We start from the raw sequence: 14639 nt of genomic DNA on the forward strand, positions 1-14639 counted from the left end.
CAATCTGCAGCAGTGCCTCACAGTGACATTTCATTAGTTCTCCTGCAGTTCCATATGCTTTCTTTAGGTGGCGCCCTCGCAGCTGAAACTCAGGGCACATCCTGTCTGAAGATACTGAAGCTGCTGAGAGAGTGCTGTTGCTCTGTTGTTTTTTAGTGGCAAGCCAGTAAACACCACAGGGAAGAGACCGGAATACAGGTACAAACAGTTAACCTTTGGTTTACACCTCACATTCACACTGCAAAAAATAATAGCGCAAGGCTGTCCGCCATTATCTCCTCAGCTCGTTCATTTAGATGATCATAAAGTTGGCCTGAGGTTTGATTTTTAATGTATTATACTTATACACGGTTGCCATTATGAAAAGCCTGCTTTCAACACTGCTTTATTCAAACATTTTTCAATGCAACATCACTGACAAAATAAAAAAAACCTCTATGCTGCAAAGTGACCCAAAACCCTCTCAAAAATACAGTAGATAACTAAACAGCATTGAACCGTGATTAACCCTATAAATGACTGCCTGGTTGACCAATTGACTTTAAGTTATCACAAAATAAATAAATAAATAAAAAATTGTGTCAGCCACGATTTAAACGTCAAATTGTTTTTGTAAGAATGCAAGTTTAAAGAGTTCAGATCTTATTTAAATGATTTCAGTGAGCTATTTCTAGTTGTAGTAGGCTATGTGCTTATTTAATTATTTATTTAATCTGTATTTATTTTATTTTGTTTTTGATTCCAGTTATAAGTTTGGTATAGCCATCTTTTAATTGCTTTTAATTATGCCTTTAATGTAAATTTCCAGCACTTCATTTGTTTATAATAGTTATACTTGTGAATAATACTGTCACAGTGTCATAACCCTTTATATGGCACTCATCGAAATGCTTAACGGAACAACCCTGGAGTGTTATTGAGGGTTATTACAAGACTTTTAAACTTTTAGGATTTTCTTTTAAATTATGCTCTAATCATTGTAAATGAAGTTGCCATACATATCACCCTATAAAGGAATTCGCTGACACAGCTTATCCGTAAAATGTCACAAAGTCAAATGAAGGCTTTTTGAACTGCACTTTACACAGTACAGATTACTGTTACTGTGCTAATAACAGGGGAAAAACTATAGTTGCTTTAAATAATAAAACAAAATACAAAATGCACTTTTACATTCAACCATGTAGTGTATGAATTTAGTATCATTCCAACACTGTAAAACCCTAAATCAACTTTATCAATTGAAATGAATGTATTTAACTTAAAATTTACTTTATTTCTACTCATTTGAAAAGAGTTTTAAACTCAGTGTTGAAGGTAATGAGTTAGTTAAATACCTCATTAATTCAACTTAAATGGAGTGAGTTCACAGTACTCATATAGATTAGTTTTTCCATGTTCTCAAAAGGTTTGTTGTAATCGGTTTCCTCAAACGTATCGTATCGTCATATCGTTTCAGTCGTTTGATATGCAGTGACATGCAGTCAAATATTTTGCCAAACAGTCTTTAGGGATTTGGGGACACGCAGTCAGATATTCCGCCAAACAGATCCGCCTCTTTTGGCGCTCATAAACAATCATAATGCCCTCGTGCTGCAGGAATGAGGAGGTCTGCTGAAGGTGCGCAGCCGTCGTGCAGTGAGGGGTTTGCGTCTTTAATAAACTACGGCAGTTTTCGTTCATTGAACAGTAAGAATGATTAATACATCCATATGAAACGGTCCCTTAAAAGTCACGTCTTGCTTTCAGTTTTGGGCTTTGGCGCGTTTTGCACTCACACACAAGCGCACCGCGCCAAAGCCCAAGTGAATCGCGCTCAGGCCCACCTCTTCCAACAGGGCTAGGGCCAGCCAAGTGAACCGTGATTGAGCCCGATTCAGCGCACTCACACTTCTCAAACGATCCGGGAAACGGGCCTGGGCACAGTACGGATGGCATAATGTGAGTAGGCCCATAGACTACGACCACTTTTAATATGCGAAAGCCACCCCCCAAATAAGGCAATTTAACCTTAGCTTTGATAGCTCCTCCCCTTCACCATCAGCTCCTCCCCTCCAACGTTACACTTTTGTTTTTACTGTTTGAATAAGTACATCATCTGGGTATTTAAAGGGCACTTATTTTTATACATTTCATTGTAAATAGAATAGTGCATTATTATGTAATTTGGGATGCACCTTATATTTTTTTAAATTTCAGTCTTTAAAATTGTAGTCATTTACATATATTTTGTCTATACACAGGCATCAATGTGCAATTAATCTACAATAACAAACACAATTAATCTGCCTTAACGTTCAAACAGTACTTAGGTTGCCAGGTAATATTCCAAATGTCAACACACATTAATGAAAATATGTATTTTTCCATTTATTCATCTACAGTTAAACCTTTTTTGCAGCCACAAAACATTTTTAAAGTAGATGTTTTTTTGTTAAAGAGTTAATATGTGATTATTATTATTTTTTTATATATCTCAGGACACGAAAAAAAAAAAAAAAACGAGCTGGAAAAAATGTGATTTCTAGTCACCTTAGGCCTCGTGGCTTTGGCATTCCCCTTTCAGGTGAGATTTTCTTTATCAAACGCTCCAGAGCAAGGCGTGCCATTAACCTCCTTGCAGAATTTTCTGAATCAAATCAATTCTGGGAAGCAACTGTAGGTTATCTGTCGCTCAGCACAGGCAGGAATTGCCACCTAATCAGTGACGGTATGAGCTGGAATTGATCTGCTGCTGCTTGTAAGTCTGATGAGTTTTGTTGTATGCATTTTTAAGGGTTTTTTTGTGAGGAGAGAGAGAGGTTTGACCTTCTGGGTTGAGGACTTGAGGAAAATGTCACACATAAAAACACTCACTCCTGCACTCAGCATCTGTTCTCTGTCCACACAAACCCAACTCTGATTCAGCAAGAAATCATAAATAAATAATAGACCATAAAATCAATACTCAATCCTGGACACATTGTACACTTACATACCGTAGTCTTTAAGAAGTGTTTGGACTAAGCCATGCTTTAAAAATGTATGAATATCATTACTTTTTACTGAGAAGACAAAAACAAAGAAAAATAAATAAAGAAAAAACTAAAAAGTATAGAAAAAGTATAATAAAATTATTTAAAATGATCTATAAATTATTTTAAATATATATATATATATATATATATATATATATATATATATATATATGTATATATATATATATATATATATATTTACAGTCAGACATTCTTCAATAAAATAGTTCATGTTTATAGATTGTTATTAAATATAAAACAAAACTACAGTAGTCAGCATTTGAAGTGGATCATTACCTTTCATCAAAGTTGTCCTAAAACTATTGAACAATACCCATTTTTGACCTAGGACAAAAAATAAAAAATAAAAATAAACTGTATATTTATTAATTATGTATTCATTTGCTCACAATAACACATATTACATTTATTAATAACATCTACACATTTTATTGTATTAACAAATGTAAAAACTTTCATATTTATGTATTACTAATATGTTGTTTTAAAAAAATAAATAATTTATGATTAAATTAATTAACAAATAAACAAAATTTTTTTAAACACAATTATTTTGATTCTATATTAATATTAATATTTGATTATTTCGATAATCTGATTATATTACATTGTTTATTTGTATAAACAATAAAGTTAACAATTAATCTGTGAGTTAATCCACTGAAAAACATATCTTAGGTAATCTTTAATCAAAATGAGACTATTTGCTATTGCAAATAGGGGGGGGGGGGGATCTGCTCATCCATGAGCAGTGTGCAAAATTTAGATACCGCCCAAGCCTAGCGACCACTCAAAGGCTGCACCACACCATACCTGTGCGTTCGAAGCAGAAGTATATATCAGCCTTAACAGAGCAGGGTCACGTGGCTCCACATGCGGTAGGGGAAGTTATTGAAAAAAATGACCTGGAAAATTAGATCAATTATATGTTCTGAATGTCGATTTCGATTACTTTTCGATTAATCGCCTAGCCCTAAAACTAGAATAAAACTCTGCAGCAACATCCACTTCATGTAGACTTTAAAGTGACAAAAAACAATTTCCTTTCTGCATTCAACTTCAAAAAGAGGCATTTTTTTGCAGTAGAAAATGTGAAGTAGTTTATCGCATCACTATCACATTGGCCAGGCCAAGCAGCTGCCCCAAGATGTGTCACACCTCATTCATACAAGCATCAAAGCTGGCAGGCAGAAGGCAAGGTGATTCACACACACACACACACACACACACACACACACACACACACACACACACACGCACACACACACACACACACACACACACACACACACACACACACACACACACACACACACACACACGCACGCACACACACACGCACACGCTCACACAGATTGGGCTTCTTCAACTAAGTCAGCATCACCTCGAGACTCAAACATCTTCACCTCCGGCAAAATCCATAGCTCAGCAGCAAAACTATATGAACACCTGAGAGAAGCAGAGCAGCTGATGTCTCTTTAAACACATGAGGTAAGGAACATGGTAAAAATGAAAGAGGGGTCTATATGCAGACCTGGTGCAGTCCAATCCGAGCTGCATCCAATGCTTTTTAATGCGTTCATCTAACCCCACCACTAACCCTAGCCCTCACAGTGAGGTCACTAGTGCATTGTGTCTGACATTGCATCACTGAGATATGCAGTCTCAGCTTGCATCATCAAGGCTGCATCCAGAAACTACTGAAAAATGAACTGATACAGTAGTTCTCTCCACATTTGACCAGTTGACATTTTTTTTTGTATTACATCTAGTCATGTTACATTTAGTTTTCTAAAATGTTCTGTTTAAATATTAAAAAGTGACAATGTTTAATGAAATATGCACTAATTTGTATATATTTTAGCACTAAGTTTCATGTACATTTTTTGAAGTATTAGAGAAGTGAAGTTTTAATTGAGGAATGTCATTTTACCACTATGTAAAAATACTGCAAAAAGGCATGAACAAAACATACAGTAGAATAAAAATTCCAAAATATGTATGAACAAATCCCTCTGGAAAACCTTAGCCATACAGATATACATATAAATAAAACTTTTGCATCTGTAAGTGCTGCTGAAGTGAAAATTTATGAGTCAGTGGAGGAGAAAAAAACACCTTTAAAGAGTTTATTCAACAAAAAAATTAAAATTGTGCAATTAATTACTCATCCTCATGTCGTTCCAAACCCCTGAGACCTTCATTCGTCTTCAGAACACAAAGATATTTGAATTTATTAGTTCAATCTAAATATTTTCAAGCTATGAGAATACTTTTGTGTGCACATAAAACAAAAATAACAACTGTTCTCCTCAGTGTCAGTATATTGCGCACTCTCAGTATATCCAGCACTTTTATGATCATACACACTACACTGAATCTGAAACTGTTGAATACATTCATTCAGAAGACAAACAAAGGTATCTGGATTGGAACATGAGGTTGAGTAATATATAGGATAATTTTCATTTTCTGCTGAACCAAGGCTTTAAAAATATTAATTGTAATTCGAATTTACACACACAAATTGACAAAAGATTCAAATTAGACTGAAACAACACTTAAAAAATCAAACTTCTCTAAATTGACTGGTGCATAAAAAATATTTATGCTTGTCGTCAAGTCTCCCTTAAATAACATGTGACTTGCATTTCTTTGCAATGCTGTTCTTAAGGGCCTTGGTTGGGGATTGCGTGATCAATAGCAGTGACAGTTTGAATAATAGAGACACCGGAGGATGACTGATGGACAAAAGGGACAGTGAGGCAGGTGGTGGGGGTTGCTGAAAATGTCTCCCAGGTGGTCTTGCAAATGACAGCTGGATGAGCTGTGTTCTTGTGCCAGCTATACGACTGTTTGCTCAAAACTGAACAAGCACATCATCGATTCAAATCTGTGGCTCCTGCCCAGAGTTTGTTTCTGTGCTCATTGTTACAAACCCTGTAATAATGTGAATGTGTATTAGACTTTTGTCTGCTCGATTTGCCCTAGAAAGCTGTAAAATGAGATTTTGGGTTCACAAGTCCTAACCGGAGAACAGGTCCATTAAAGAAAACATCCCAGGAGGCCCAGAATATAAAGGAGCTACTCTGAAGAGACAGCGAGCATACATAAAAAATAAATAAATAAAAAAAAAAAAAAAATAAAAAATAATTAAAAAAAAAAAATAATTAAAAAAAAAATTAGGTTAATTAGGTTAACTAGGCAGGTTAGTGTAATTAGGCAAGTTATTGTATAATGATTTGTTCTGTAGACTATCGAAAAGAAATATAGCTTAAAGTGGCGCATAATTTTGTCCTTGAATCGGCATTTAAAAAATATATACTGCTTTTTTTCTAGTCGAAATAAAACAAATAAGACTTTCTCCAGAAGAAAAAAATATTATCAGACATACTGTGAAAATTTCCTTGCTCTGTTAAACATCATTTGGGAAATATTTAAAAAAGAAAAAAAATTCAAAGGGGGCAAATAATTCTGACTTTAACTGTATATCTATTGAATGTGGTCATTTTTGTAGATATATAAATATTTAAATTAATTTAATATTTTTATCATTGAATAAAATTATGTCAGCCAGCCATCTAAACAGAATTTTAGTTTACATTCACATTTCATGGGCTAATGGATAGTATTTAGTCTGATGAATGTTTCAAGATTTAAATGAACAGAATATGTTAAAAACACAGCTTACTTTATTCTTTATTTTTATCAGCACTTGAATGCGGTAAGTTGCAGAGAATACTGTGAGCAAAAAGCTGTAAAAATCTCATAAATGATTCTCAAAATGTCATAATGAAGAAATATCTAGACCAGGGTTTTTCAAAGTCTAAGACAGTGGGCCTCCCTTTTGACACAAGTTATCCATTGGCGCCCCCCTCCTCCCAAACACGCACGCACGCACACACACACACACATATATATATATACAGTATATATAAAGACACAGACACATGTCAGAATGTTAACTCACTTTGTAAATAATTGCACTTTCATGCAAATGATGGTAAGAGTAATAACAAGTATTTTAATATAACATTTTTAAAACTAGGATGATGGTTCAATATGAAAAGAACCGATCCAAGAACTGTCCATCCCAGTCAAAACAGTCGAAGTTTAGCGGGTCTCATGCTGTCATTAGCCAAAATATCATCATATCGTCGTCTATGGGTTTAAGCCCTGAACTTGAAGGCTTTGAATCGGGGGGTCTCAGAAACCGATCCATTGTATTAGCAGGCATATACCTGTATTGGCGGGCTTGCCGAACAGAAGTGAATTCACAGCTATATGGCATTCTGGGTAAAAAAGGTTTTCTTATTTTTGACGTATTATTTTTTTAGCTTTGTTTAATTAAAACGTTTAAATATAATACAAAATACATATAATAATTAAACTTAATTATATTTTTATTATATAATATTTTCCCCGCGCCTCCCCTGACATGCTCTTGCGCCCCCCAGGGGAGGCGCGCCTCACACTTTGAAAACCCCTGATCTAGACAATAGCAGAAAATGAGTTGATTTACTATTTCATTATTAGTTTAATGTACTCAGTTTATGTTTAAATTGGCTTCTGGGCAAAACGTATGTAAAACATTTCTAATTAAAAATGAATTTAAACATACATATTAAATTTAATATTGAGCTTTTCTGATATGAATAATTCGATTATATATTCAGTTCAATTTAGTTAGCTAAACATTTAATTTGAAATGTGGTTAAATATTCTAATTTATTGCATTCTTCATGTGGCAAGTTTTTATCAAGAGCCAAGTATGACAGTCACACAAGCTTGAATACATTTTTAATAATAAATTAAGCGATAAATTATAAAACGGAGGTCAGGATTACAAATGGACTTGAGAAACCCATTTTACTGGCTCTCCAGAGCTGTTCCATCATGGTCCAGGCCTCTTGAGAGCTATTCTCTGATGGAACTGTTCTCCAGTTGGCCCTTGTGAACCCAAGGTGTCTCTTTGAATCTAACCAGGGCAGACGGACCCGACGGATTCCATACTCTCAGTCTGCTTCATATGTAAATGACCAGATAAAACGAGTCTAATGAGTCCACAGAGGTGTGGGTGATGCGATTGTGACAGTGCTAGACAGCGACGAGTGGCTGAAGAGAACCAGTCATATCCATCATTTCAGGAATGAGGCTTTGAACACGCTGCCACCATCACATCCTCAGATCAAAATGAGTGACAGTTATTGTTAAGGTCGTTGTCTGATGGCAAAAGATGTGAGGTGAATTGGCGATAGGGGAACTGCTGAAAATGAAGTCGTACAAACTGACATGACAAGTTCAGAGTGACATAAAAAGCAGGGAAAGCTGGCAGGGAATGAATTTGGATCTTTATATGGTTACAGATCTTGAACACAGAATAGTTTGACAAAAATCAAAGTCCAGGTTTCATTTTTTTTTCATATTCGTGCTTCCATTGTGTAGCGGTTTCCATTATGCCAGGTATAATGTATAAATCTGGTATGAATAAATTTGGTGTATAAAAATTAATTCATGAGATTATCCAGTACAATAAGCTAGCATGAATTAACATGTTACTAGCTGCACTTTTAGCTTGAAATAACATTTCAACATGAAATAACGTTTATATTGTTTCTAGCATGTATTTACATATTGTTTAATGCATTGTTTGATTAATTAGCACATGCTTTCACGTTAACACATTTAAAAACTCTGGTAGCATGTTTTTAGTACAAATTAGCATGTTGCTAGCATGGTTAGCACATTGTTTGCATACATTCGCACATATCTAACATGTTAACACATTGAAAAACATTGGTATCATGTTTCTAACACAAAGTAGCATGTTCTTAGCATGAATTAGAGTGCCTCCCTCATATTGTTGACATGTTTTACCATGTTGCTAAAATGACAGATATATTACTAGCATGTCCTTGGCTAATTAGTATACTTTAGTAGAGATAAATGATTAGACAGATAAAGATATGAGGCTCCCTCTGTGAATGTGTATGTGATATACTTTATGGTGGTAGCATGTTTTTAGCATGTTTTGTTCACATTAGCATATATCTAGTATTGTTAATCTATTTTACCATGTTGACAAGATAATATAGTATTAGCTTGTCTTAGGCTAATTGTTAGCGACTTTACTATTGACAGACACTTAGATAACAAGAAACGTTGCTGAAAATCTGATGTAACCTAAATTTTCAGCAGGAATTAATGTGTAAAAGTTTTCACCCCCTCCGTGAAACTTTATGGGATTTCTGGTGGTTTTGGAAGCACATGAATTAAGTTAAGAAAAGGAGGTCAGAAATGGATGAAGGTATAAATCGAGGCGGTGCTGTGTTTGTCCTCTTTTCCTCTGTCTCTTGCTCACCTGTGCCTTTCTTGCAGATGTAGGGCAGGTTGTAGTTGCAGGGCACATCGTTCCACTTGCCGTTCTCATGGGCGATCATCACCACGCAGTCCTCTCCGCCTGCAAAGAAATTATCCGGCTGGTTCTCCCTCCAGTTCTCGTATTGCTGGAGGAGAAACGGACATATTTCAGGGCTAAATCCAATCATAAGACTTTACCAGGTGTTTCGTGTACCATCTTGCATATCCGTTGCATTACAAATGGGCTTTCAGGTAGTCCTAATGAGTCTAATGTGATGCATTATGTAAACTTGTTTGGTGCTTAAATGGTTTGAAAAGTTGTGCTTCCATTTGCATAATCTATTTGATTGAGCAGGCTGCTTTATCATACTGTGATTATTTTAAGTGATTCATTGTACTTTATGTTCTGATACTTGCTCTAAAATGTACAAAGACAAGCAATTTTACAGAATTTTGGATGAGAGTAAATTAAAATATATGCAAAATGTTGAAAGCACATATTTTAACAATAATTGTACTTGTAATATTTATTAACAAATAAAAATATGATGTATAATCATGCAATTAAATCATGTATTTTTAGGCAAACATACATACATCTTACTCTCTTTTTAAATAATTTAATTAAACATCAAAGTATTCATTTAAGTGTTAAATATAATGTTGTATTTGTTTAACAGTCCAATATTGATATTCAAATGTAATATTTTGTTTAATATTTAAGCTAAACAATCAATTTAATGTTATTTGTTTTTAAAAAAATAGCATCCATCTCACCAGGTCCATGTTGTCGGTCCACTGGAAATCGTCTTCAACCATTCTGTCGTTCAGACCAATCCATGTGTTTTCATGGCTCATTCCTGTTTTAAAAACAGAAGCATTGCAAATTATTACTTGCAAAAAAGACCAATTATTTGCTTTAGAAGTCCTCGATGACTATGTTTACATGGACATCAGCAACCAAATTATTTGCCTTAATCTAAATAAGACAATAATATGATCAATGTGTTTACATGAGTTGCTTTATGAATGTTCCTTTCATGATGCCATTTTACATGTTGTAGCACAATATTTAATTAACATCATTGCGTCACCATGCTATCCACGTTTCCCCCGACGTTTTATGTATTTTTGGGTGTTTCATATTTAGTTTGTTGTATGGACTATCTTGTCGCAAAACACAGTTTAAAACCTTTACGACGGTACTAGTTTGATTAAAGGACACCTAGGTTACCCCTTGTTTTAGATTTAATATAAGTGATAATATAATTATACCTTTTACAAGATTCTATTTTTTTACATTTTTGCACTAGGGGCTGTTTTGTCGTACTGCGCCCTTAAGGCTAGTCCACCTCGCCTACCGTATCAACGTGCCTTTCTGCGTGCCTTAATCTCCTTCCTCAACTGCGTCAGACAACAGACAGACTTAAAAGAAAAATATCTCACGTAGCGTTTGTGAGAAATACTACAGTAAGAACTTTACCAATGAGAATTTGTTGTGCAGTTGCATCGATGAGTCACACACATTGTCGTTACAAAGTTCATGCACACACACAGATACACACGAACACACAGCGCAGCAGACTCACACACACACAGACAGACAGAGCGTGCGTTAAGCTTTGCACTTTTTTTGCACGCAAATGTGACAGGATACAGGTTAATCTCCACTGCTGTATGGATATCTGTGGTGTTAATGTAGAAAATAAATCTGATTTAACGTCCAAAATCCAGGATTGAAGTGTCTTCCTATATAATTGTTCTGACACGCGGCTGTGCTGATGAAGTAACTTAAATCTGAAGTAAATTGCTGTAATTCATTTCACACGTGCACTGTTTTAAAACATTTTGAACATTTGAAACTTACTCTTGATCACATTTGATGATGATTGATGAAGCTAGCGAACTGAACAGACCTTTCATTCTCGGTTGCTTTGCGCACGTCTGGTCTTGTTGATATGATTATACACGTGACTACCGGGACATGTTAATACGCGCAGCTGTTAATCAATTCGGTGGGCAGGGGGACAGCACTCCGACGTCAAGTTGTGGTCGGTCTGAAAATCGATCCAATTGGTCCACCGTTTTTATGTTGTTAAATTAAAAAAAAAAAAGGACCAAGTTTGTTTATTTATCCCCAATATGACAATCTATACACTATATCTACACACATGTCTGTCCAAACAGCTTGAAAAGTAGATTTTTCACCATAGGAGCCCTTTAAGGTGTTGACATATCTGTACTGCACTTCAGTAATGCAACTAAAATCGGCATACTCCACGTCTTAATTCGATTTCTGTTTAGTTCCATTGTGACTTTAGTCAGACTAAGGTCATCAAAAATCGATCTTTACATGGTAGACTCTTAATCAGAGTATTGTCTTAATCGTATTACAATCGGGTTATTGGTGTCCATGTAAACATACTCACTGTATCACCAGGAGCCACAAGTATTAATTTGGTTTTGCCTGTATGTGTTTTTTAGACTCTCAAAGTACTAATAAAAATTGACTTGAGTTTTACGCATCTCCAATGTCCACGGATTCAACTGAAAATCTTCTTTAATGTTACATTGAAGAAAATGTAATCTTTAACACCCTGAGGGAGACTAAATTACCAGCAAATGTTCATTTTTGGTTGAACTCCCCCCTAAAACCACGTTTAAACATGGTGTCAGTGTCATAAAAGCAGTGGTAATGCTTCTCCTTTAAGCTCTAGTCTGCTTTATGTCTCCTCCAGGGCCACATTGATGGCATTATCACAATCACAACTCAAGCTCAAGCCAGAAACCATCAGATCGCTCCTTTAGGAAGCATTTGTGAGGACTTTTTTGGAGGGGGGACTGGGTGTAATGGAATTTCAATCATGGTGTTACTGATTAACATCATTACAGGGCCCATTAATCTTGCTAATGGCTGTGGCCCCTTTATTGCAGGGGTGGAGATGTCCATTTTCGAGGCGATTAAACACCGTTTTTGGTGAGCGCAGTGTGTGGTGTGAGAACACACACCGAGCGTCATTGTACTGGATTTAGGGCAGGGAGATGTAATGTAATCTGTGCTATGTGGGAGGTCAGCCATTCTGACACTTGTCTTAGTGATGTGGCTTGGAATTAATGAATCTGGGCTATGCAAATAGATTTGGCCAAAGCTAATTGGGTAAAACGAAGATTAGCCACAGTTACTGGTCACTTGCTGTTTTATATTCCATAAAGGACAGGGTTCAGGAAAATATGGAAATTGCAAATTGGGAATTTTAAATAAGTCAGAAGTGGAATTGGATTGACTGAACGTGGAATTTTAGACATCTGTGTTTTCTATCAAATTAGGAATTTCAAATTGCATTGGGAAGCAGAAATTGCATGGAATAAAATATTTAGCAAAATAAATAAATAAAATGTGAATAAAACCATATAAACAGCAACACTTTATAACACTTCTTTCACTTTTTAAGCATGATTTAATTTATAGGAATACACCAACATATAAAGCTACAACACTTTATTTGTGCATTTGGTTGAGAAGATACAGACCATTAATGAAATCCTGCTCTTGAGCGGAATGGATGCTAGCCAGGTGACCGTTGTGCTCTCTGCAGTCCTTTTCTGCATCTTCCCATGTGTGTCTGCGGGTGAAGTACCTGTAGCAGTGGCCATGAAACTTCCTCCAGTTGTGCTCACAGCCTTCAGTGTCTATCGTGGGAGAGAGAAAGAGTCAAGGTGGAAATCATACTAGTTAGCATTTAGCATTTATTTTACACTACATTCGCAAAAAGATCTGAGAGAAATGTTAAACTGAGGGAAAGATTAGCATAGATTTATTAGCATCATTTTGTCAAGAGTGTTTAAAACAAACAATTTTTATGATCATTTCCAGCCTGTTTTCACTAGGAAGCATAAGTATTTTAGGTTTTGTCAGTTTAGTGGCTAATTCGTATGAATTTGTGCAAGTACAGTCATACAAAAATGTTGGATATTAGAAAGGAGGCGTGGCACCTAACCCCCACCCCTAAACCCAACTGTTATTGGGGGGATGAGCAAATCGTATTAAATTGTACAAATAAGATTGTACGAATTCATACAAATTGGCCACTAAATCAAAAAGTTACGAATTGTCATGAGATTGCGTTGTCATTTCACATCCATGGTAGCCAACTTTAGCATTCAGCTTTAGCTCTTGGCATATATGTATGTGTTATTTGCCCCTCTTTGTTGTGTTTATTCTACCTCTTAACGTATGTTTCTTTAAAACTAAAATAAATATTATAGGGAGCAGAAAGGTGAACAGAATAAAAGATTAACATGACATTCTTCGTATTTGTTATATGGTATATAACATGTACCTAATTTTAGCCTCATAGCATAATTTTAGCTGTTGTTAGCATTGTTTTTCATTACAAAGGACATAATTAGTATAACAGTGAGTGAAAAGTTGAACTGAATGAAAGATTAAAATGAGTTTGTAAGTAATTCGTTGGTCAGGAAGTTTAGAACAGGCCATTTAGAGATAATCTTGCTAGTTAACATAAGCACTCAACTATTAGCTCTTTAGACACATCTGTTGGTTTTATGCACTCTTTGCATTAGTCTAGCCAATTGCTGTTAGCATTTTTTAGCATAGCAATGAGGACAAAATTGAAATAAATGACAGATTAGCATGAATGTTTTAGTATTTGGTTTGCTAGTATGTCTAAAACAGGCCATTCAGAAATAATCTCGCATAGCTATATACTAGCCTTAACTAACGTAGCACTTCTTATTCATCCATGCACACCGTTTACACCATTATGTTGTGTTAATCTTCTATAGGGGTGTTACTAGTCATTACAGCTGACATAATAAGCATAACAGTAAGTGAACAGTAGAACTGATCGAAAGATTAGCATGAACTTCTTAATATTTGGTTTGTCAGGAAACTTAGAAGAGTCCATTCAGAGATAATCCCGCACATAGCTACAGTAGCCTATATGCTAGCTAAAAGCACTCAACTTTTAGCTCTTCAGACACATCTATGCACTCTTTGCATTAGTCTAGCCAATGGCTGCTAGCACTTTATCATTATAACGCACATAATTAGCATAACAATGAGCAAAACGTGGAGCTGAATGACAAATTAAAACAAACGTTTTAGTATTTGATCTGCTAGTATGTCTAGAACAGGGCATTCAGCAATAATCTCTCAAAAAAATATGCTAGCCTTAACTACTGTAGCACTTCTTACATATCCATTCACCAAATTTTGCT

At 35.4% G+C, this 14639-nt stretch overlaps 1 protein-coding gene across 4 annotated transcripts in view; it reads right to left on the reverse strand.

Annotated features, from left to right (window-relative positions):
- The window catches only part of ncanb (neurocan b), a 292758-nt gene that overhangs the window by 4644 nt on the left and 273475 nt on the right, over nucleotides 1-14639 (reverse strand). For all 4 annotated transcript variants that reach the window (XM_073937755.1, XM_073937754.1, XM_073937756.1 and 1 more), the window contains 3 exons: nucleotides 12930-13088; nucleotides 10176-10258; nucleotides 9400-9544 (listed from right to left, as the gene is read on the reverse strand). In XM_073937755.1, coding sequence (XP_073793856.1) covers nucleotides 9400-9544; nucleotides 10176-10258; nucleotides 12930-13088 — 387 coding nt within the window. The remainder of the gene's footprint in view (nucleotides 1-9399; nucleotides 9545-10175; nucleotides 10259-12929; nucleotides 13089-14639) is intronic.

The sequence above is a fragment of the Danio rerio genome, chromosome 22, assembly GCF_049306965.1.
Source record: "Danio rerio strain Tuebingen ecotype United States chromosome 22, GRCz12tu, whole genome shotgun sequence".
NCBI lineage: Eukaryota > Metazoa > Chordata > Actinopteri > Cypriniformes > Danionidae > Danio > Danio rerio.